This window comes from Octopus sinensis, linkage group LG5, assembly GCF_006345805.1.
Source record: "Octopus sinensis linkage group LG5, ASM634580v1, whole genome shotgun sequence".
Lineage (NCBI taxonomy): Eukaryota > Metazoa > Mollusca > Cephalopoda > Octopoda > Octopodidae > Octopus > Octopus sinensis.
The window spans coordinates 21,575,637-21,602,147 of record NC_043001.1 but is presented as its reverse complement, the minus strand read 5'-3'; the positions used below and the strand labels follow the sequence as shown (position 1 = coordinate 21,602,147).

At 39.1% G+C, this 26,511-nt stretch overlaps 1 protein-coding gene across 1 annotated transcript in view; it reads right to left on the bottom strand.

Moving 5' to 3' along the window:
• The window catches only part of LOC118763461 (paired mesoderm homeobox protein 2-like), a 61,065-nt gene that overhangs the window by 11,534 nt on the left and 23,020 nt on the right, over positions 1-26,511 (bottom strand). Inside the window, exon 4 of the mRNA XM_036503110.1 lies at positions 13,006-13,131. Coding sequence (XP_036359003.1) covers positions 13,006-13,131 — 126 coding nt within the window. The remainder of the gene's footprint in view (positions 1-13,005; positions 13,132-26,511) is intronic.

Sequence of the window (26,511 nt, the reverse complement as noted above, 5' to 3'; positions counted from 1 at the left end):
GTTCAGTGGATAAACACCTAACAAGGGCTTCACAGTTCAATTCCATATGAAGTTATTATGCAATTTGATATCCGAGATTACAAGTTTTGGAGAAAGTAGATGAAAACATAACACTAAAAGTTCAATAAATTACTTAAATACAGGAAGGTGATATCGGACGAGCAATCAGTTTCGAGAAAGATTATGCACTTTGCAACAATGCCAGTCCTATTTCCGACAAAGTAAATATAAATTTCAATAATCTGATGGAATTGATTGTATTGGGTTGTCCGGAAAGTTCGTGCCGATTTATAGTAGCTTACATTTCGGCATATTTTAGAACATGGTTGAGTCTATAAAATAGGATTTGACTGCACCTCCATTTAGAGCATAGTTTAAGCTATCTTTTCGTGGAAGAAGGTTTATGTTCCTATAACCTGTGTTAATTCTGTAACCCTTTAAAATGGAAGATAAGACAGTTAATTTTCGGCACTTGATGCTTTGGGAACCAGACAAAAATTGCTGCAGCTCGGCTGGGATGTGTTACCCTACCCCCCATATTCACCAGATATTGCTCCTTCGGATTTCCACTTATTCAGGTCTCTGCAGAATAGTCTTAGTGGTAAAAATTTCAATTCCTTAGATGACGTAAAAAGATACCTTGATGAATTCTTTGCCATGAAACCACCTCAATTCTGGGAAGAGGGTATTTTCAAGTTAAAGGAAAGATGGAGACGCATTGTGCAACAAAATGGTTCATATTTGGTAGATTAAAAATGTAATGGCAAGTATTTATTGACCTTTTTCTTTCCTTTAAAACTGGCACGAACTTTCCGGACAACCCAATAGCTACTAATTTGCGCTTCAATTTCTTTTTTTTTTTACTAATTAGATATATAATTATCCTAATTGTGGACTCTCCTGCCATAAACGATAGATGAGGGCTCCATAATTTCTTACAGAACAACCTACACAGATGATTCCTACATATAGTGATCAAAAGTTTGTGTTGTACTTTAACTTACTTCCTCCATCAAATCGACATTGCTTGTACAGGTGCACAGTGTGCAATATGCCAGATGCTAAAATGATTGCAGAGCAATGTGAAATAAAGTGTTTTGCTCAAGAACACAAATTCACACCCGGTCCGGGAATCGAAACTTCGACCTTGCGATCGTGAGTGCATACTTGACGTTGAAATAAAGAAATTTTAATTAATAAAAATTACACCGTCAGTGATATGAGCAATTATTATTTCATTGTGGAGGCGCAATGGCCCAGTGGTTAGGGCAGCGGACTCGCGGTTTCGATTCCCAGACCGGGCGTTGTGAGTGTTTATTGAGCGAAAACACCTAAAGGCTCCACGAGGCTCCGGCAGGGATGGTGGTGATCCCTGCTGTACTCTTTCACCACAACTTCCTCTCACTCTTACTTCCTGTTTCTGTTGTACCTGTATTTCAAAGGGCCGGCCTTGTCACTCTCTGTGTCACGCTGAATATACCCGAGAACTACGTTAAGGGTACACGTGTCTGTGGAGTGCTCAGCCACTTACACGTTAATTTCACGAGCAGGCTGTTCCGTTTATCGGATCAACCGGAACCCTCGTCGTCGTAACCGACGGAGTGCTTCTATCCATATTATTTCATTAATTTATTTGGCGAGCTTGCAGAATCGTTAGAGCGACAAAATATCTTCCGGCATTTCTTCTGGCTCATTGCATTTCGAGTTCAAATTGCGCCGAAGTCAGTTTTGGCTTTCATCCTTTCGATAAAAATAAAGTACCAGTCAAATCCTGGGATGGATTTAATAGAAATTTGTGCTTAAATTAGAGACAAGTATTTGAATAACTGATCGAAGTAGAAAAGAAGAATAGGGAGACAAAATTTTAATTATTTTAATAAGATATTTTGCGGAGATCAAATCTAACTTTTAGCATCGCACTGGCAACTTCGGAAATGTTTCGATCTTATTAGACCTTCTCAGTGAAACAGTGAAACTAGATTGAATAGTTTAAAAATCGGTAAAGTCAAAGTATTTCGATTCCAACAGGAGAAGTATTGGTTTCTAATCTCTCTCAAAATCATGATGAATGACTATAATGTAACCACCAGAATGGTAGAGGTGTGCCTTATTAGGAGGGTAAAATCCATTTGAATTGAAAAGAATAAAAGAACTGGATTTATATTCAATCTTAAATGGTGGGCACGAAAAGAGCGCTCACACTATGCTTTCATTTAGAAGTCAAGTTACTAAATGGTCATTTAGGGATATCTGAAGAAGACTGTATGTCTACAAACATACAAATAGCTTCGGCTTAGGTCGATACATTTGGTTGGCCTTTTTTGTCATTGCTTGATGGTAATGCAGGGACTTAAACCCCTTTGATGTGCCTAAGCTATTTCCAGAAGCAAGTACCTAGCCCCAAGTACACTCACCACCTTTTCACTCTTGGATGCGTCACAAAGGAAAGACAAGTCAATACATTCGCAGTATCCATAGAGTCAAAGGGGATACCAGATATTAGTTAAGTATAACTACACATATCTGCCTTAGGGTCCTTCCTTTTAGATTTTTTGTGAGGGTTTACTCACTTTTCCTTTTTTAAACAATAAATTATCCTACAAGCGCATGGTTCGTGCAGAGCCAGTGCCATTCTCTCGTCCTTCAAACTTGTACAGCTCTGGTGCAACAAGTGCCATGAACCCAATAGTTATCTGCATGCAGGATTTGTAGGGAGTTATCTTCTCTTAGATGATCAGCTAAAGAGCTGAAGGGCCTCATCTGCCTTGGGTCGGTTGGGGGTGTCTGTGAATCACCTTCTTCCAGAGGCAGTTTTGCGACATACTAATTAACCCATTCCAGGGACCCTGGTAGATGTTACTTCTCGGTTGAGAGTAGACACGAGAACAATGATTACCCCTTACAACCTTGGAACTCCATAAGCAGGGTTCCACAATTGGATGCAGTCTAAAGTCATATCCAGGACCATAAATGTAAGTTAGCAGCAATAAAACGATTGAACAAGTCAATAAACAAGACTTGCGTTTATTTTCCGAGTTTTCACACAATTACTTAACTATTTGTTTCTACTTACCTCAGCGAATTCAAAGAAGTTTTCATTTCCGATATAACTATAGAGAACAAATATAAAAAGGTGTTAACTAGACGGCTTCGGACACTTTGTTGGGTTGGAATGGAGCGATTCTGAAAATGTGCGTAAACTTATAAAGGTTATAAAAGGAGACTGAAAATCGCGGAATAGTGCCAGGGGCATAACGCTAATTATGTTAATTACTATGTTAATTACTGGGTATCGATTCGTTTCTCGTTTGTCTTTAGCTATTTTTTTGTTCGCTTTTGTTTGTTTGAACACACACAAACACATACACACACACAAACACAAACACACACACACACACTCACAACACACATGCTGGAATATGTGTATGTGCGTGCATGTGTGTGTATATATATGTGTGTGTATGAGTATGTGTGTGTGAGAGAGAGAAAGAGTACAAGATACTTAGCGTGTTTTACTATATATCGCAGTAAAATAAAGAAGAAAAAAGAAAAAATACATGGAAAAATATAACTAAAATATAGATATCTTCACACAATGAGCATAGTGTCTATTTCTGCGGCAACAGATCTCCACTTATAATCGCCATATTTGTCCATGTCCTATAAGTGCAGGCTATCACAGTTCCATATCGATCCAGCTTATTAGGTTTGCATTTTATTTTTGCAGCTATCTGCCTTACCTTAATGACCACCCTCTTAAGCTTAAAGAGCGTGGGCTGATAGAATCGTTACCATGTCGGACAAAATGTTCAGCTGCTTTTCTCCCGGTTTTACGTTCTGAGTTCAAATGTTGTCGAGGTTGACTTTGCATTGTATCCTTTCGAAATCGATAAAATGAGTTTCTTATTTCTTTATTGTCCACAAGGAGATAGACACAGAGGGGAGAAACAAGGACAGACAAAGGGATTAAGTCGATTACTTCGACCCCAGTGCGTAACTGGTACTTAATTTATCGACCCCGAAAGGATGAAAGGTAAAGTCGACCTCGGTGGAATTTGAACTCAGAACGTAACAGTAGACGAAATACCGCTAAGCATTTCGACCGGTGTGCTAACGTTTCTGCCAGATCGCCGCCTTTAAAATGATAAAATGAGTTTCTGTTGAGCAGTGGGGTCGATGTAATCGACACTCTCCCTCCCCTAAAATATTACTGACCTTGTACTGAAATGCGAAACCATCCTTAAACTTACTTAATGCGGTTACCATTTATCTTCAAACGGGGTTTCACACACTTAACACATCACCTTCCGATGGTATGTTCTACAATTTAAATGTACTTTTAAAATCTAAAATACGAATATAATTTGGTAGGAAACATAGGAAGGAAATTGTAGGATACAAGTAGTTTTGAAAATGAGTTAATAGATGTACTACATTAAAACCCATCAAGGCCCTAAACACTAGATTAAGATTCATCAAGGCCCTAAGCACTTAAAAGATTTTGTTGCCACATAAAAGATAATGTAGTTCAAAAGATAAGCAATAACAGACCATAAAATATATTTATATTTTTCAAAACAAAACAAAACAGTAAGAGGGAAAATAATGTTTAATTTTGTATATTTCCACTTTATTTATATTTGAAAAGTTTCCTCCTACATTTTTGAATTGCAAAGTCTTCGATCGGATCCTCAAAATCAATCTTACTAACACATCTGCATCTATACTTAGTAGAGATAAAGGCATTCTAAATATATTATTTTAGCAAGTTTAAAGTGATTTCTTTTGTGCCGTAAACTATTTACCATGTCTGTGGTGTCCCCTCCTTTCCTTGATGCCCTAAGCACGTGCTTATTTTGATTAATGGTTAATCCAGCGCTGACTGCATATATCAAAAGCCTACGGAAGATCTTTCAAAAGATTTAAAGGGATGATGAAAACATAAAGTATTTACTTGACTCCATCGTTGCTAACGGAGACATCGACGTCAGTCAGTAGCTGTGACAATATTACCTCGTAGCAAGGCGGCGAGCTGGCAGAATCGTTAGCACGCCGGGCAAAATGCTTAGCGGTATTTCGTCTGCTTCTACGTTCTGAGTTCAAATTCCGCCGTGGTCGACTTTGCCTTTCATCCTTTCGGGGACGATAAATTAAGTACCAGTTACGCACTGGGGTCGATATAATCGGCTTAATCGGTTTGTCTGTCCTTGTTTGTCCGCTCTGTGTTTAGTCTCTTGTGGGTAGTAAAGAAATAGGTATTTCGTCTGCTGCTACGTTCTGAGTTCAAATTCCGCCGAGGTCGACTTTGCCTTTCATCCTTTCAAGGTCGATCAAATAAGTACCTGTTACGCACTGGGATTGATATAATCGACTTAATCCGTTTGTCTGTCCTTGTTTGTCCCTTCTGTGTTTAGCCCCTTGTGGGTAGTAAAGAAATAGGTATCAGTAAGATAAACGTACGCGAAGGAGAATTCCAATAGGACGGACTTTTGATGAAGAAGGATTGAACAAAGTGTTTAGTATGGAGTTAAGAGGTGATGAAACGAAGAAGAAATATTGAGGTGGATTGGAGATTAGTGTTTTGAGTGGAGGCAGCATAAAGTTTGCTAGTCGAGATGAGCAGAAACCATTGTCGCAATAGTAATAGAACCGATACTGTAAATAAATGAATTTAATAAGTTGGAGAAGGGCAAAAAGCCATCTGTCAACTTGGTAGATGGTTCTTTACTTTTTTTTTAGCGGTAATGTTATTACCTCTTCGTTCGAGGATCTTTTTCAGGCTTCCGTTTATGAAATAACTATAAGTATGACGTTTAGCTTACAAGCAGATGATGCTTGCATGTGGGAGGTTAAGGAGGAGGTAAGAATATTAGCGCATGGGTAATTAATATACAGTGATCCCTTACTATCACGGGTGTTACGTTCAAAAACTTCCCGCGATAGGTGAAAATCCGCGAAGTAGAAACAGTACTCTTTTACTCTTTTACTCTTTTACTTGTTTCAGTCATTTGACTGCGGCCATGCTGGAGCACCACCTGTAATCGAGCAACTCGACTCCGGGACTTATTCTTTTGTAAGCCCAATACTTATTCTATCGGTCTCTTTTGCCGAACAGCTAAGTAACGGGGACATAAACACACCAGCATCGGTTGTCAAGCAATGCTAGGGGGACAAACACAGACACACAAACATACACACACACATACATATATATGACGGGCTTCTTTCAGTTTCCGTCTACCAAATCCACTCACAAGGCTTTGGTCGGCCCGAAGCTATAGTAGAAGACACTTGCCTAAGGTGCCACGCAGTGGGACTGAACCCGTAACCATATGGTTGATAAGCAAGCTACTTACCACACAGCCACTCCTGCGCCTAAACTGTATATTAAAAAAAATATTTTTATAATTTGTATATATTTATGCTATTATAAATGCAAAGCAACACCACAGAGGAATTGACGTAAGCTTAAATAATAAACCGCGATAGGTGAACCGCGATATGGCGGGGGATTACTGTACACGGAACAGAGTGTAGTTGTAACTGATTCTTGACATATACGGGAGTTGGTTGGATGCAAGTCGAAAAGAGGTCTGTCAACCTATGTTATAAAGGACCGGTTTAACGAGGAACCTCTCAATCCTAGAAATGAAAGACAAATATGATTTATAGACAGAAAGCTTAGCTGAGAGTTTCGTACGATAGATATGGACGAAGGTTTCGATAATGTCAAAAGACTGTACATTGCTTTCACTGTAGTTATAAAATGCGAGGCATGACCGATGTGTAATGTAATAGATCAAGTCTCCGGTAGCTCTAGCTTTATGGAAACCACACTTGTAGACGCCGAGGATGGAGCTTAAGAAAGCATTGTTTGAAGTTTCCTTACTAGCACTTCGTCGGTTACGACAACAAGGGTCTCAACTGATCCGATTAATGGAAGAGCGTGTTCTTGAAACGATTAAGTAGTTGAACACTCTACAGACACGCGTACGCTTAACGTAGTTCTCAGGGTAATTCAGCGTGACGCAGAATATGACAAAGCCGGATCTTCGAATTACGGGTACTACTAATTTTCGCCAGCTGTGTGGACTAAAGTACCGTGAAAAATAAAGAAAAAATGACTTGGTCAAACATAAACTTTGGTGCCGAGCTACCCTCAATAATAATGATAGTAAGTTTCTTCGACATAACCATGGGCTTCTCTGACTCTGCTCAGGTCACGGATCTGGTTGGACTATACCTCCTGCAACGACTCCGCATGCATTTCCCTAATATCAAATGGAGTTTGTATAGGGATGACGCATTGTTGGTTACTACAGACCTATCTAGATCGGCATTATAGAAGATTACTACTACTACTACTACTACTACTACTACTACAAATAACGATGATGATGATGATGATAATAATAATAATATAATAATAATAATAATAATAATGATAACAAAAAAATGCCCTGATGCAGTACCAGACATTGGCTCTCATGGCTTCTGATCTTAACTGATTGGAAGTGTTATCATGTACATTGTTTTGTCTTGGTGTAAAAGATGGGCTACAGCAAATATTCTGCTCAATACCACAGATTTGCTTGTCAGTTGTTTGACCTTAACCAGTTGAGCATGTCCCTTAGTGGCTGACAATATGTACATCTATGATAATGAGCAGAAGTAGTGGGGGGGGGCATCATAGCCGTGTGTTGAAAGGAATTCTTGGAGGCTTGGATAATTCACCTTTAGAAACATGGGTGTTTCGTTCAACATCCTTAAACAACCCTTATTCAAGGACCTTTTGAACGGGATGGGCTACTCGACTAGAAGAAAATTCTAACTGGGTCCCACCTGCAAGGTCATGCGCTGTTTATCTTGATATGAGATCACCATGTCGCGCACACATGGTTGTGATGCATGTGCCTAGTGTACCCTTATCAGACGAGTAGTCATGATGGGCATACTGGGCTTCGTATATTTTACCCCAGTGTCACTTTAATGGCATGCACTGCTCTCTCACTCAGTAATGATAATGATAATAATGATAGTTTCAAATTTTTCCACATGGGCAGCCACTTTGGGGAGGGGGACAAGTAGATTACATCGACTCCAGTGTTTCACTGGTACTTAATTTATCGATTCCGAAAGGATTAAAGGCAAAGTCGACCTCGGCGGAATTTGAACTCAGAACGTTGCGACAGGCGAAATACCGCTTAGCATTTCGCCCGGCGTGCTAACGATTCTTCCAGCTCGCCGCCTTAATAATAATAATAATAATAAAAGACCTGGAAATAGAGATAACTCGAATATGGAGTCTAAAAGCAGAAACAATTCCTATCATAGTAGGTACATTAGGTATGATGAAAAAATATTCAGACAAATACATAACAAAAACACCAGGACTAACAAGCATATATAACATACAGAAAATAGCACTACTAGGAACCACACACATCCTACGTGAAACACTTTCAATACAGTAAAAATGGGAACATCACAACAAACCACAGCCCATACTCAAGGCACACAGAGCTGAACTCGGTAGTGCAGTGAAAGTACCTGATAAAAATAAGACTCCTGAATAATAATAATAATAATAATAATAACAATAATAATAATGATGATGATGATGATGATGATGACGATAATCTTTTCTACTCTAGGCACAAGGCCCGAAATTTTCGGGGAGGGGGGCCAGTCAATTAGGTCGATCCAAGTACGCAACTAGTACTTAATTTATCGACCCCGAAGGATAAACGGTAAAATCGACCTCACCGGAAATTGAACTCAGAACGTAAAGACAGACGAAATACTTATTTCTTTACTACCCACAAGGGGCTAAACACAGAGAGGACAAACAAGGAGAGACAAACGGATTAAGTCGATTATATCGACCCCAGTGCGTAACTGGTACTTATTTAATCGACCCAAAATGATGAAAGGCAAAGTCGACCTCGGTGGAATTTAAACTCAGAACGTAACGGCAGACGAAATACCTATTTTTTTACATTTCTTTACTACCCACAAGGGGATAAACACAGAGAGGACAAACAAAGACAGACAAACGGATTAAGTCAATTACATTGACTCCAGTGCGTAACTGGTACTTAATTTATCGACCCCGAAAGGATGAATGGCAAAGTCGACTTCGGCGGAATTTGAACTCAGAACGTAAAGACCGACGAAATACCATTAGGCATTTCGCCCGGCGTGCTAACGTTTCTGCCAGCTCGCAGCCTTAGTAACAACAACAACAACAACAACAACAACGACAACGACAACAATAATAATAATAATAATAATAATAATATAATAATAATAATAATCTATGAAGTGAGCAGTTGAGCCATTGTTTATTATTTCATTGTGTGACAGTATGTTTTTGCAATTGGGAAGATTTCATGTCCAATGTTCAAAGTGGATGGCCATATTTATTTATTCGAAATTTGCGTGTATTTATATATTTTAGAGTTTCTGAGCAAATTTATTAAAACTAGCTGATGTAGTATACACGTACAATTGAATCGACTGTTGTTGTTGTTGTTGTTAAGCAATAAGACGGGTAAGGGTGATTAGGTGATGGTCTAGGGCTTAGGTGCGGGAGACCCCAGACCTTGGAAAAAAAAGAACTTTGGTCATCTTGTTGTAGTCGAGGGCTCTTCGTTGACGCCCGACACCACTGGGAAGTGGGCCTCGAAGTCGTTGGAAATGGAGATCTCCAGGTCCAAATTCTTGGACGACATTGAATCGGCTCGTAAGACCTGCTTAAATTGAGCTTGGATTGAAGTACTGGTGAATGTTGTTCAATGAAATTAATTTTGGTTAAAATATTCCCGAGATCAAACTAATTCTACAAACGTAAAACGTGGTTTTGATGAAATAAACAGTTCCTTTTCTGTATATTCAATGTCGAAGGTGGCGAGCAGGTGGAATCGTTTGCATGTCGGACAGAGATGCTTAGCACGGCATTTCTTCCTGCTCTTAGTGTTGAGTTGAAATCCTGCCGAGAACAACTTTGCTTTTCATCCCTCCGGGGTCGATAAAAATGAAGTATCAGTCACGTACTGGGGTCGATGTAATCGACGTATCCTCTCTCCTCTGGCCTTGAGCTCCGCAACAGACCGGCGAAGCACCTAAGCTCCACGCGGCTCCGGCAGAAGGTAATGGCGAACTTCTGCTGACTCTTTCGCCACAACTTTCTCTCACTCTTTCCTCCTGATTCTTGCAGCTCACCTGCGACGGACCGGCGTCCCGTCCAGGTGGGGAACCTATACGCCAAGGAAACCGGGAAACCGGCCCTTATGAGCCAGGCATGGCTCGAGAAGGAACAAACAAACAACAACAACGGACTGGCGTCCTGTTCAGGAGAATGTTATGATCCCGGTCACTTATACGCTTTGGAAACCGAGTAACCAGTCTTATAAGGGAACAGAAACCGAGTAACCGGCCTTAAAAGGAAACAGAAATATTTTTGATCGAAGGCAAATACTAGACATTAAAGAAATGAAGGAACTTACAGGGCATCATCTTCCATATATTCTTTTATCTTTTATTTGCCTCAGTCTTTCGACTGCGATCATGCTGGGGCATCGTCTTGATGAATATTTAGTCAAATGAATCAACTCCAGCACTTTTTTTTAAAGCTTGGTACTTATCCTGTCGGACATTTTTGCCGAACCGCAAAGTTACGGGGGCGTAAACACACCAACACCGGTTGTGAAGCCGTGGTGGAGGACAAACACAGACATAAAGACATTTACACACACACACACAGACACACACACACACACACACACACACATACACACATACACAAATACAGGATTCAGTTTTCGTCTACCAAATCCGCTCACAAGTCTTTCGTCGGGCCGAGGCTATAGAAGATACAAGCCCAAGGTGTCACGTAGTGGGACTGAACCCGGAACCATGTGGTTGGGAAGCAAACCTCTTACCACTCAGCCACACCTGCACCTATATTCTATATAAACAGAATCCAAAATGTACAGACGAACTCTCAAAATAATAAACAATGTAGGGCGTACCAGGTATAAGGGGTATCTAATGAAATTCTACTTGATGAGACTGGAAAAGAGGGTACTTGGAACTGTCCGAAATATTCGAAATTATGAAAGCAAGGCAGTTAGTTTTGTAGATTTTAAAGATTATGTTGGATTAATGAATAAATTGACGCTTCGCGGAGATGTGAGATAAATAACTTAAAGATGAATCTCGAAGTGGATATAGCTATAAATAACTATTTCTTTATTACCCACAAGGGGCTAAACATAGAGGGGACAAACAAGGACAGACAAACGGAGTAAGTCGATTATATCGACCCAGTGCGTAACTGGTACTTAATTTATCGACCCTGAAAGGATGAAAGACAAAGTCGACCTCGGCGGAATTCGAACTCAGAACGTAACGGCAGACGAAATACGGCTACGCATTTCGCCCGGTGTGCTAACGGTTCTGCCAGCTCGCCTCTTATAATATATTGGGTATGAAATTATCGATCTTTGTTATTTACCCAGTGGTATTTTTAACCCAACATATTACATGCTTTTTACTTGAGGCTAAGGCTAACCGTTAATGCGCTAGGTTAAATTGTAAGCTTTACAAAATGAAGGATCGTTTAGTAAAGATGAAAGTTCAAACTTGGCTGTAACAAATTTTATTTATTGCTGAGGACAACACGTAAACTCCAACACATAACATGAAAATAAAATATATGAGTTAAGCTTTTAAAGAGAAAATTTTTTTATGGAGACTTAGAAACATGGCCATTGTTAGACAATGATGATCCAGATTGCTGTACCGAAGAAGTGTGCCTCCATTTATATCGCAATATGGGTCCCAGGGCTGCAACACACATTGCGCCTATCTTAAGATGGAATTTACAAAAGAATTTTTTCTATCGTAATAATCCACTTTTGACAACAGATTTAAATGAAAATATAATTAAAATATATTTTTTGTGCCCACAACAAACACACGCACTGGTTCTATTTCACTTCTTTTATTATTAGTAGTCAACAAGTTAACCATTCAGTCGTGAATAATGACGAAAGGACTTTGTGAAATCTATCTGCTTGATTGATTGACCAGATGATTAATCAAACAATCGATTAGTCAATTGGTTAAATGCTTAACTTATTGACTAATAATTTTTATTTATTTTTTTATGCGCCCTTTTCAAGCCTGGCCAGGCTCATGGGCCCGGTTTTCCGGTTTCTGTGGCGTAAGTGTTCCCCCCAGCTGGACAGGACGCCAGTCCATCGCAGCGTTACCCAATAAAAAACAGGAAGAAAGAGTGAGAGAAAGTTGTGGCGAAAGAGTACAACAGGGGTCGCCACCACCCCCTGTCGGAGCCTCGTGGAGCTTTAGGTGTTTTCGCTCAATAAACACACACAACGCCCGGTCTGGGAATCGAAACCGCGATCCTCCGACCGCGTATTGACTAATAATGGTTTCAAATTTCGGCACAAAGCCAGCAAGTTCATATCGACCCCAGTACTCAACTGGTTCTTATCTTATTATCCCCTTTCGGGGGTCAATAGAACTCAGAACTTAAAGACGGACGAAATAGCTATTTCTTTACAAGCCGCAAGGGGCTAAACACAGATAGGACAAACAAGGACAGACAAACGGATTAAATCAATTATATCGATCCCAGTGCGTAACTGGTACTTATTTAATCGACCCCAAAAGGATGAAAAGCAAAGTCGACCCCTGCGGAATTTGAACTCAGAACGTCAGGACGGACGAAATACCGCTAAGCATTTTGCCCGGCGTGCTAACGATACTGCCAGCTCATTGCCTTAACTTACTAATTAATAATAATTATGCAGTTGGAATATAACCAGTGTCTATGTTTATTATTGGGCTAGGTGATCCCCTCCGAAATACCAGAAAACCTGTTTCAACTCACGATTTCACATTAAGAATCCCGCAAAACAAATACAAAGCAGAAATAATTTTTAAAAAATTAAATAGATTGCGATCGGTGTTACTTACCAAAAGGCCGTAATGATGTTGTGTTGCTGTTTGTGCAGAGTAGGCTGAGGTGGGACACCCTAATAAGTTACATGGTAGGTGCTTTTCTCGTTTCCTCCATTTTGCACGCCGGTTTTGGAACCAGACCTTAAAGAAAGACCCCAGTCAATATTTTAAAGACAACAGCAAAGTGAGAGAGAATTAATCGATTGAAACAGTTAGAATATTTTACATAGATACAAACCAAATTTATAGTTCGTTGTTATAATTGTAGAATTCTAAGTTTCAGCAGTAATAACGGTAACTCAAATAATAAGCATTAAATAGCAAACAAAGAAAAGGTAACAGTAAGCAATAAAACACGTAGAAGCATAATAACCATTTACATTTTATCTTTTACGAGTTTTCGTCATTGTGGAGGCGCGTGGTTTTGTGGTTAGGGTGTCAGCATCATGATCGTAAGATTGTGGTTTCGATTCCTGGACCGGGCGTCGCGTTGTGTTCTTGAGCAAAACACTTCATTTCACGTTGCTCCAGTCCACTCAGCTGGCAAAAATGAGTAACGATGCGATGGACTGGCGTCCCGTCCAGCTGGGGAACACATACGCCATTGAAACCGGGAAACCGGACCCATGAGCCTGGCTATGCTTTAAAAAGGACGCATTTTTTAAAAATATAATTTTCGTCATTAGGCTGCGATCATTCTGGGGCACTGCTTTGAAGAACTGTAGTCGGATGAATCGACCATAGTACTAATTTTTGTTATGCCAGGTACTTACTCTATGTGACGTAAACATGCCAACACCGGTTGTCAAACGATAGAAAGGGGAGAAACACAGATATAAAGACACACATACACACTTACTCACACACAGATTGTAACTATTAGTCGTTCTAAGATCTTGGCAGTCACTGAGTTGCCTATGCTTTCCTGTAGAGGTCCAATAAGACTGAAATATGTCCTAAGTTTTTACCGTAGTTGACATGAATCTGACATCTCCCATTCCATCTCCGTTTTAAAAATATCTATTGACCAATTGAAATTTTGCAATTTCTTTCCTTTTCTTCTGAGAATAATTTTCATTAGCATCGATGACTTTTCTGTTCATTAGAATTTTAATCATAATTAATTAAAAATTACGCTCGATTCACCAAAGTATTATAGCCTGCACTTAACTGTTTATTCAATTTTTTCTCATGCAGATACTTCTGGAAAAATTTGAAAATGTTTCTGTCTAAACAATTCAACGAGACGACTTTTAAATCAATAGCCGTAAGCAGTGTGTGTGGTATAATTGGAACGCGTTATGATTTTTAAAACAATTATTTTTTAAAGGAAAGAACGAGGTACAAATACATACACTTACACATGTAAACATTGCCAGGCAATATGTGCACACATCGCCTCTTGAACATATATTTTGAGGGCCATCTATCGAATTTGTGTCGATTGCTGTAGAATTAAATTGTAATTCAGTGGAATTTTAACGAGACTCTTGTAGTATCAGTTGTATGTAATTCTTATTGGATATTTTTGGCGATGTCTTTAAATATATGCATACATTCTCTCATTGGTTTCATACATATATACATGTATTCTTGATATATACATATCAACATGCATACATATATATATATATGTGCGTCTATACACACATACATATACACACGTATATACATATCTATTTCTTTGTTGCCCACAGGGGCTAAACATAGAGGGGACAAACAAGGATAGACAAACAGATTAAGACGATTACATTGAGCCCAGTGCGTAACTGGTACTTAATTTATCGACCCCGAAAGGATGAAAGGCAAAGTCGACCTCGGCGGAATTTGATCTCAGAACGTAACGGCGGACGAAATACCTATTTCTTTACTACCCACAAGGGGCTAAACACAGAGAGGACAAACAAGGACAGACAAACGGATCAAGTCGATTACATCGACCCCGAGAGGATGAAAGGCAAAGTCGACCTCGGCGGAATTTGAACTCAGAATCTAGCGGCAGACGAAGTACAGCAAAGCATTTCGCCCGTGTGCTAACGATTCTGCCAGCTCGCCGCCCTCACACACATACATATCAACATACAAACGTACATATATGCATGCGTGCATACATACGTACATACATACATGTATGCCTGCATAATGCAAAAAATGTAAAGTTTATTCAACTATATTTTATGAAGTGCAGACATTATCTGTTATAGAAATCCATACGTGGATACACATATTCATTAAATCAAAAGTTGATAGTCTACTCTGACTTTCCTTCCGAATTGGTATCTATCTATCTATCTATCTATCTATCTATCTATCTATCTATCTATCTATCTATCTATCTATCTATCTATCGATCGATCGATCGATCTGTCTGTCTGTCTGCCTGCCTGCCTATCTATCTATCTATCTATCTATCTATCTATCTATCTATCTATCTATCTATCTATCTATCTATCTATCTATCTGTCTGTCTGTCTGTCTGTCTGTCTGTCTGTCTGTCTGTCTGTCTGTCTGTCTGTCTGCCTGCCTGCCTGCCTGCCTGCCTGCCTGCCTGCCTATCTATCTATCTATCTATCGATCGATCGATCGATCGATCTGTCTGTCTGTCTGTCTGTCTGCCTGCCTGTCTATCTATCTATCTATCTATCTATCTATCTATCTATCTATCTATACACATACATATGTGTATATATGTATATATACATATATATATGTATGTATACACACACACGCACACATAAATATGTACATGTGTATATATGTGTGGGTATGTATATATAACTATATAACTTGTGTGTGAGTATGTGGTTGTGAGAGAGAGTTTGTGCACACATATAGAAGTATATTGGGCCTAAATAGCTATTATTATGCATTACATTATAATCCATGTTATTTATTGCGTGGTATATGACTACTACGCCCTCTGCTTGGAAAAAAAAACGAAAGAAAAAGAAACACAAAAGAACAGACTTTATTATATTTTATTGATATTATCCTCTGTATTTAAGAATCAAATGCAATCTATTATGATACAAAAAGATCGTAATCTCGTATAGATGCATTTTTTTCTGTTTAGGGTGTAATTTAAATGAATTGCATAAATCCTAGTCTGGTCTCAGTGTTTTCAGATAACTCGGCTAACATTTAATGAAGGAAAACATCTCTTCATCCTGTTTGCTGCTGGCTCTGATTGCCATTTTAATTATCATTTAATCAGTAACCAATTTTAAAATCATTTAATTATATTTTCTCTATGAAAAATTTGTTTGGTTTGCTAATTTATGCCGTCAGCTCCAGTCCGGAAAGACGAAGTAGCAACAATGGAGAATCGAGGGAAGTATATTGTTAGACAATTTGCTGACGGCGGAAAAACTATTGACGCAACATGGTCATCCTTCAACGGATATGCCTTGTTGAAAAGACGTGTCTTTGCTAGAGCTTCGCAGTTTCTGATTAAAGAGCCTTTCTCTAATAGAATAATGTCACCGATATGAATAACTACAATTTCTCATTTGGCCATATTTTTTCTTTTTCCTTGTCATTAACGAATACGTTATGACAAAAATAGTATCTGTACGCATGTATAAACGTGTATGAGTACGTGAGGAAATGAGAAAGAGAATGGAAGGAAGAGAGATTTGAGAAAGGCTAGCTAGAAGATCTATATTAACAGATCTATACAAACAGCAGAAAACAGCATTTGATATGACATCTTGTCACCTCATTTAAAGAATAAAAACTCGAAGGAGATGATAATTAAATTACTGTAAAGGATAATAATTTACAGGAGGAAAGAAATTGAAGTGTTAATAAGGGATTGCAGAAAAGAAATTAAATTTAAAAAATGCTTTGTCCGTAGACAGGAAGAGAAGAGCGGGCGCTGGGAGGATGTATAGGAGAGAAAAACGATGTTGGAAATGGCGGTTTGTGTGGGGGAAAAAAAATACCGTCACTAATAGCAGAGCATTTCTTTGACTTTCCGGCGAAAATCTCTTTAACTTAAAGCTAGAAATATCAACTTAAAGGAGTGAAAAGTAGTAGTTCTGGCTTGATATCCATTTCTCAATTCTTTTTTATTCTTTTCCTGTTACTTGTTACCACTTTTAATGGTTGCCATCTTTTCACTCGCCATTTTGCTAAACAACTATGGCTTGCCTCGCTTAATAAATTTACTTTAGCTTTAATTAAAGAAAACACCTTCGTGCCATAGCTTTTGTTAGGCAGGGAGTGATTTATTAGTATTTTTAACTGCTAAATCAAATAGGCAGTGCATGTCTGCTATAGATACAGATTTAAGAAGTATCTGATTTTGTTTGAAAGCAAAGCTACCTTTATTCCGATCGACTCTTCGATAAAGATTAAACATCCTCGGACATTTTTTCTCAAATACATAGCTAATAACATAAGCAATTACAAAAGACATTAGCTCATTCATTGATGTAGAAGACTGATCTCTGATATTATTCAACCATAATGCTTGTATCTGTGCCGTGACTTCCGTAAATTGATAAATTTGAAGATGTATTTTCTTTTGTGTTGTTTGGTCATTCAAACTGACGTATTTTTTTTAAATTCGGGAAACATTTTTGATGTACTCATTTTTCAAATACTTTGAGTACATGTTATAAAAATTAGTATTTTTTTAAAAATACAAAGTATATTCATTTTAATACCTATTTCTTTATTACCCACAAGGGGATAAACATAGAGGGGATAAACATGGACAGACATAGGTATTAAGTCATTGCATCGACCCCAGTGCTTGACTGGTACTTAATTTATCGACCCCAAAAGGATGAAAAGCAAAGTCGATCTCAGCGGAATTTGAACTCAGAACGTAGCGGCAGACGAAATATTTCGCCCGACGTGCTAACGTATCTGTCTGTCCGCCGCCTATATTTTAATGCTTATTTCTTTACTACCCACAAGGGGCTGAACACAGAGAGGACAAACGAATTAAGTCGATTATATTGACCCCAGTGCGTAACTGGTACTTATTTAATCGACCCCGAAAGGATGAAAGGCAAAATCGACCTCGGCGGAATTTGAACTCAGAACGTAGCGGCAGACGAAATACGACTCTGCATTTCGCCCGGCGTGCTAACAATTCTGCCAGCTCGCCGCCTTATATATTTTAATATACCGTTAAGTGGGTTTTATCAATATTCACAATCTTGTGCGGTCAACAGCCATACCACATATGAAGCCAAATATTCTTTATTGGATTAGTTTTGAGAGAGGCAGTCGAGGGATCACCGAGATCAATGAGATCGTTGTGGTTAAACACCTTATTAAACACTTGCATATGGGTGGTTGCAGCAAATACATATGCAAGCAAGAGGAGGAATTCTAAGGGAATGACGCTCTGCTGTGGAAGAAATGATGGTTATTGCTGGAACCGGGAATACTGACTCAATACGGGTGACAAAAGAAGGAGATACGAGTAAGTGTTTGAATGGAAGGGCGACAAAATCAACCAGCTACGAGTAGTAGAGTTCCAGAAAATCAAAAAACGGTCTTAATAGCATTAAAAAAACCCCCAAAAAACTCGAGCACTTCCAGCTTCGAATTTGAATTACTCTTTACTCTTTTACTGGTTTCAGTCATTTGATTGCGGCCATGCTGGAGCACCGCCTTTAGTCGAGCAAATCGACTCCAGGACTTATTCTTTGTAAGCTTAGTACTTATTCTGTCGGTCTATTTTGCCGAACCGTTAAGTGACGGGGACGTAAACACACCAGCATCGGTTGTCAAGCGATGCTGGGAGAGGGGACAAACACAGACACATAAACACACACACACACACACACACACACACACACACACACACACACACATATATATATATATATATTATATATATACATACATATATACGACGGGCTTCTTTCAGTTTCCATCTACCAAATCCACTCACAAGGCTTTGGTCAGCCCGAGGCTATAGTAGAAGACACTTGCCCAAGGTGCCGCGCAGTGGGACTGAACGCGAAACCATGTGGTTGGTAAGCAAGCTACCTACCACACAGCATTTAATTGACTCTAAATTTTTGCTGTTTGATGCAGCTGTTGTATTTTTTCCTGTTTTAGTGTACTATTTTGACTGATAAATGTATATAGTAAGTGCGTTACAATTTTTGTTGAAAATACACAGTTCAAGCGATTAAGCGTCGTTAACTTGACTTCATGAATTTAACATCAATTCAATGCCTCGTGAAAAGATTATCGTCTGGTAAAAAACAACAACAGCAACAACAACCTATTATTTCCCGATACACTATTTTTTTTTTTTGCTGAAGTTCTGCTTAAATATTGATGCAATGAAGATATATAGTTTTAATGCAATATAAACTTATACTAATTTAAAATAATATATATATACTGTAATTAAGATGTATCTAGGTAGAATCAATTCTCTTATCAAAGAATATTACTTTGACATAATGACTTTCTCGCTGGATGTTTTACTATCCTGGTGTTTTCAAAATAATACATTGTAGGCGTAGGAGTGGCTGTGTGGTAAGTAGCTTGCTTACCAACCACACGGTTCCGCGTTCAGTCCCACTAAGTGGCACCTTGGACAAGTATCTTCTACTATAGCCTCGGGCCGACCAAAGCCTCGTGAGTGGATTTGGTTGACGGAAACTGAAAGAAGCCTATCGTATATATATATATATATATATATATATATATATATATATATATATATATATATATATATATATATGTATGTGTGTATATGTTTGTGTGTCTGTGTTTGTCCCCCCCAACATCGCTTGACAACAAGTAAAAGAGTCAACAAAAAGCTAATGCAAGCTATACTGGAGTAATGTTTGCATATCTGGAGCGCTACTGTTTGAATGCCAAAACAATAACAACTAGCTATATTAAAAGGCACCACTCGATCACACACACGCACACATTCACACACACATTTACACACACACACTATAATGACCTCTGCTCCATGGAACTAGTTGATCTCGAACTCCCATTACACAGGCGTGCCGGTTCCACTCATTTCTCCATCTCGTGTCACCTTTGTTGTGTTTAGCCCATCCTCGCCACCCCTCCCTTAACCACTATAACCGCGATCCCCTGTTCCCTGTCCTTTCTTCCCAGAGATTCGATTCTTAGGAATCTTCTCCTGTTTGTGTCTTTCCTGCAGATATTAACCCGCAAAGGGTCATGGATATTGCCCCTTTCTCCACACTAAGCAAGTTGAAATACACACACAATTTAACAGATACATACATTACACACACACACACAGTATGTATGTATGTATGTATGTATGTATGTATGTATGTATGTATGTATGTATGTATGTATGATACCAGGGGAGAGTTACGACAAATTCATGGAGGGCTTCGCAAAGAACGTAAAACTGGCGAAATGGTATTGGCTACATGGAAGCCCACCTACCATAATAGACTATGAGAGACTAAAAAGAAAAATTCAATTGTAATTTTTGTGAAATTCATTAATGAAAAAATTAAAAAATATTGTCGAAATGTAACCACTCGACTTCGGGGTTCGAGTGGGCATTGCGTCTCATTAATATCTTTTCATATTTTCAATCGTTTCTTTAAAAAAATGTTCGTCTTAGTTCATCTTCTTTTTGAATTTTAAGTTCCCCGAGTTTATGTTTGTCTTGTTTTGTATTGTCCCATTCCGTGTATAGCCCCTTGTGGGTAATAAAAATCATGTATGTATGTATGTATGTATGTATGTATGTATGTATGTATGTATGTATGTATGTATGTATGTGTAATTCGGCAGGAGGACTTTAACGACATGCAAAGGTACACGAAGCCCAGTTACAACTACAGCCAGCTATTGCCGGTAAAGGTTTTAGTTGCCAATTCTGTACAAGACATTGTAGATCTTTAGCTGGGCTAAAAAGCCACATTCGATCACAGCACCAATAACAGTTAAGCTTCGTGCAATGGCCATACTCGATAACGAGTGGGCAGTCATAAAAATGTATGTATGTATGCATACATGCATGTATGTATGTATGTATGTATGTATGTATGTATGTATGTATGTATGTATGTATGTACGTATGTATGTACGTATGTATGTATGTATGTATGTATGTATATACGCAAACACGTGTTTATCTACATATGTGTACAAGCAGCGCGTAAATTTTGTATGGAAAATTTGAACTTCTTGACCTGTCATATGGATGCATGGTGCAAAAAAACTCACATATTTATATCGCTGGCAGACAAGAACCGTCTGCTACGGGCACGGGAGCCGCTAGATCAAACTAAATAATTATATTTTATTTAGCCTGTTGACTATTTGTGACATCAGTGTTTGAATGGGAACTGAAATTACATATATTACTGGCAGTAAGATCTGGCGACTATCAGACGTCTTACACTGAGGAGACGGAGCACGTCGAAATCCGGTGATCTGGCAGTTTCGGCGCCTGTAGCAGACGATTCTTGTCTGCCAGCGGTATAAATATGTGTACTTTTTTGCACCAAGCGTCCATATGAGAGGTCATCTCAAGGCTAATAACGCAGTATTCAGCTCTCTAACAATACATCCATGTTAAGTTAAGTTAGATATAAAGATTGCTTTTTGTTATTAGGAACTGCTTCTGTCCCTAACAATTATGTATGTACGTACATACATACATATATTCTATTTTTTTTTACTCTAGACACAAGGCCCGAAATTTTTGGGGAGGGGGCCAGTTGATTAGATCGACACCAGTACGCAACTGGTACTTAATTTATCGACCCCGAAAGGATGAAAGCAAAGTCGACCTCAGCGGAATTTGAACTCAGAACGTGAAGACAGACGAAATACCGCTAAGCATTTCGCTCGGCGTGCTAACGTTTCTTATTTGTTTATTGCCCACAAGGGGCTAAACATAGAGGGAACAAACAAGGACAGACAGACGGATTAAGTCGATTACATCGATCCCAGTGCGTAACAAGTACTTATTTAATCGACCCCGAAAGGATGAAAGGCAAAGTCGACCTCGGCGGAATTTGAACTCAGAACGTAGCGGCAGACGAAATGCCTATTTCTTTACTACCCACAAGGGGCTAATCACAGAGAAGGCAAACAAGGACAGACAAACGGATTAAGTCGATTACAACGACCCCAGTGCGTAACTGGTACTTAATTTATCGACCCCGAAAGGATGAAAGGCAAAGTCGACCTCGGCGGAATTTGAACTCAGAACATAAATGGCAGACGTAATACCTATTTCTTTACTACCCACAAGGGGCTAAACACAGAGAGGACAAACAAGGACAGACAAACAGATTAAGTCGATTATATCGACCCCAGTGCGTAACTGGTATATAATTAATCGACCCCGAAAGGATGAAAGGCAAAGTCAACCTCGGCGGAATTTGAACTCAGAACGTATATCGCTAAGCATTTTGTCCGGCGTGCTAACGTTTCTTATTTCCTTATTGCCCACAAGAGGCTAAACGCAGAGGGGACGAACAAGGACAGACAAAGGGATTAAGTCGATTATATCGACCCTAGTGCGTAACTGGTACTTAATTTATCGACCCCGAAAGGATGAAAGGCAAAGTCGACCTCGGCGGAATTTGAACTCAGAACGTATACTGCTTGCATTTCGCCCGGTGTGCTAACGTTTTTGCCAGCTCGCCGCTTTATAACATACATTCATATTGTATGACCAATGTAATAGTTGGAGTCTGAAGTTTAGAACTTTCACGCTTACATCCTCCCGGCTTATTATTATCGTTGTAATTCTCAATTTCATTGTATTGTTTTAGTGTATTAGCGTTGGTTTATAGTTTTGTGTAATGAATTTCGTTTCCTGCTTTACAAGATTTTTCGATAAAGCATAATCTTTTTAATTCTAATCCAAAGAATGCATTTAATTCAAATGATACACTTTATGTGTGGTTTGTGTATTTGATGTGCTTTGTTAGATTATATTTGTGTCCGTATGGCTTCGTCTATTAGTTTGTTTCAATTCTCTCTGCTGATTAGTTTAGCATCTGTTTTGTTCGGCAGATTTTTTTTTATTATCTTGGGCTTCTTTTCAGAAGAATCTAAATACTTTGCTAAGAAGGAAAGTTTCCATCGACATATGGTATAAAATTAATACTCGATTCCACTTAATTCTTTATAATCGCTGAGAAAAACAAATTATGTAATCTGAACATACTAATTCACATCGTAGGTGATAAGTTACTGACATTCCAGTACATATCAACGGTAAAGCATAGTTTTTTTTTGTTACATATGTGTGGGTTATATAATAACACAAGATTCGTTTTGTGATATTTTATTTAAAAATAAGGGAAGAAAATGTCGATTCGCAGCAACAGGAAATAATTGCTTCGAATTTGGACACAAGATGAGTAACTTTGAAGGGAAGGGCGTAAGTTGATTAAATCGACCTCTGCGGAATTCGGACTCAGAAAGTAAAGACGGACGAAAATGCTGATAAACATTTTGTCCGGCGTGCTAACGATTCTCGTAACTGGCCACTTTTATAAGTCGATTAAATCGACCCTAGTACTGACTGATACTAATTTATGGACCCCGGAGGGATGAAAGGTAAAGCTGAACTCAGTGATTTTGAACACAAAATAGAGTAGGAAATATATCTTATTTGTTAAAATACTAATGAATTATCATAAACAGATTTATTCCTTTACTCTTTTACTCTTTTACTTGTTTCAGTCATTTGACTGAGGCCATGCTGGAGCACCGCCTTTAGTCGAGCAAATCGTCCTCAGGACTTATTCTTTGTAAGCCTAGTACTTATTCTGTCGGTTGTTTTTTGGCGAACCGGCAAGTTACGGGGACGTAAACACACCAGCATCAGTTGTCAAGCAATGTTGGGGGGACAAACACAGACACACAAACACACACACACACACACACACACACACACACACACACACACACACACACACATATATATATATACATATACATATATACGACGGGCTTCTTTCAGTTTCCGTCTACCAAATGCACTCACAAGGCTTTGGTCGGCCTGAGGCTATAGTAGAAGACACTTGCCCAAGGTGCCACGCAGTGGGACTGAACCCGGAACCACACAGCCACTCCTGCGCCTATTTGTTCATTGTCAAATGATATTTTCAATTGCTCTGCAGCAATTTCTATTTCGTTTGTTCAAGTATTCAGGTTTTAATCCATTTCTGATACAAACTAAACAAGTGATAAGTATGTAGTTTACACAAATATGAAGTCTTAAGTATATCTATGACACCCAGTGCACAAATAATGTGGTCTTTGTCTGCGATTTCTTGCTTCTGTTGAGTCCAACAAAAAATCAGGCATAACAACTCTGAGAATTTCACAGAATCGTTTTACATTTGACATATTAAGCCTAATGTGGAGGCGCAATGGCCCAGTGGTTAGGGCAGCGGACTCGCGGTCATAGGATCGCGGTTTCGATTCCCAGACCGGGCGTTGTGAGTGTTTATTGAGCGAAAACACCTAAAAGTTCCACGAGGCTCCGGCAGGGGATGGTGGTGATCCCTGCTGTACTCTTTCACCACAACTTTCTCTCACTCTTACTTCCAGTTTCTGTTGTACCTGTATTTCAAAGGGCCGGTCTTGTCACTCTCTGTGTCACGCTGAATATCCCCGAGACTACGTCAAGGGTACACGTGTCTGTGGAGTGCTCAGCCACTTACATGTTAATTTCACGAGCAGGCTGTTCCGTTGATTCGGATCAACCGGAACCCTCGTCGTCGTAACCGACGGAGTGCTTCCATCCACATTAAGCCTAACATCTGTTGTTGAGATGTATTGAGTTCTTACTCATCGACATCACTGGCACCATTACTAGAGACTGATCTGGCATTATCTTTTATGAAAGAAGCAACCCGCAACCAGCAAAACTGAGAAAAATATCGCAGATGTGCGTGCAGATGTGAGGGAAAATCGTCGAATCACCATCCGTGAGTTATCAGAGGATGTGCAGATTAGTTATGGTTCGGTTCAATCCAAGTTACGGGGACGTAAACACACCAGCATCGGTTGTCAAGCGATTTTAGGGGGACAAACAGAGACACACAAACATACACACACACACACACACACACACACACACACACACACACACATATATATATATAGGGAGGATTCACGAAAAAAAAAATGGCGAAGACAGGTGGTGTAGAAAACAAACAGATGTATCAGTATAACGCTCGGGAATTGAAAAAGTCTTTAACGTTTCGAGCCTACGCTTTTCTACAGAAAGGAACACAGAAAGAAACAGGGATATATATATATATATATATATATATACAATTAAGGAACGGCCATAATAGGCCATTCACCCACTAGAAATAACAGCCAAAGCTTCTACCGCAGTTTCGCCATGGGCTCTTAGGAGCACAGTTCGATTTGTTTTTTGCTCCGCCTCTGTTCTGTTTTTGTGTTTCCAACGGATTCTTTTTTCTTCCTGAAGAGAAAGACACAATATGGTCCCATATTCAATCGGATTTTGGTAATTTGTGCCTTTCGAAACACGTGTAGAATGAAATAAAACGATTTCTGTTCAATCTGCGTTCAGCTCCATTCTTCAATTCACCAATAATGTTTTAATTTCAATTATCCGCACCAACGCACGGTTGCACGCCAGATGGTTGTACCTCCAACCGTGCTGTTTACTGCTGTGATTTTTGCTACTAAGGTATCGGTTAAACTTTTGATTAATCTACTACAAGATTATTCATCTTTCTATTTCACATAATATATATATATATATATATATATATATATACACACATATATACGACGGGCTTCTTTCAGTTTCCGCCTACCAAATCCACTCACAAGGCTTTGTTCGGCCCGAGGCTATAGTAGAAGACACTTGCCCAGGGTGCCACGCAGTGGGACTGAACTCGGAACCATGTAGTTGGAAAGCAAGCTACTTACCACACAGCCACTCCTGCGTCTGTGTGTGCACGTATGCGTATGTATGTATGTATGTATGTATGTGTATACCAGCATGACTATAGTTTGGTTCATAGCGTTTGATATGTTTTACATTCATTCACCTCGTAAACGACTGTCTCATACACTTTCGATTACTCAGTGATTATGACTAAGATCACGGTGGGATGGAGTAGAGGGGTGAGAGAAATTCAACTGAATCAAAATGGCAGTCCAATATAGTCGTTAAAGAAAACAAATTGTCGGCCATTCACCGCTTGATTCAAAGCTTCTTACAAATTTTAACTACAAGTCTTAAAGTCAATTTTAACACACGCACACACACACACACACACACACACACACACACACACACACACACACACACACACCACACACACACACACACAAACAAACAAACACTCTCTTACAGTATTTATATTTGGTATTATTATCTCTCTAGCTCTCGGCCTGTTTATCTGTTTTCCCACTTCTATCTATCTATCTAAGAAAAGCTCTACCTTGTAATTTGTTCTATCTGTGTGCAGCCCTGTGTGGCTAATAAAGAAACATATCTATCTATCTATCTATCTATCT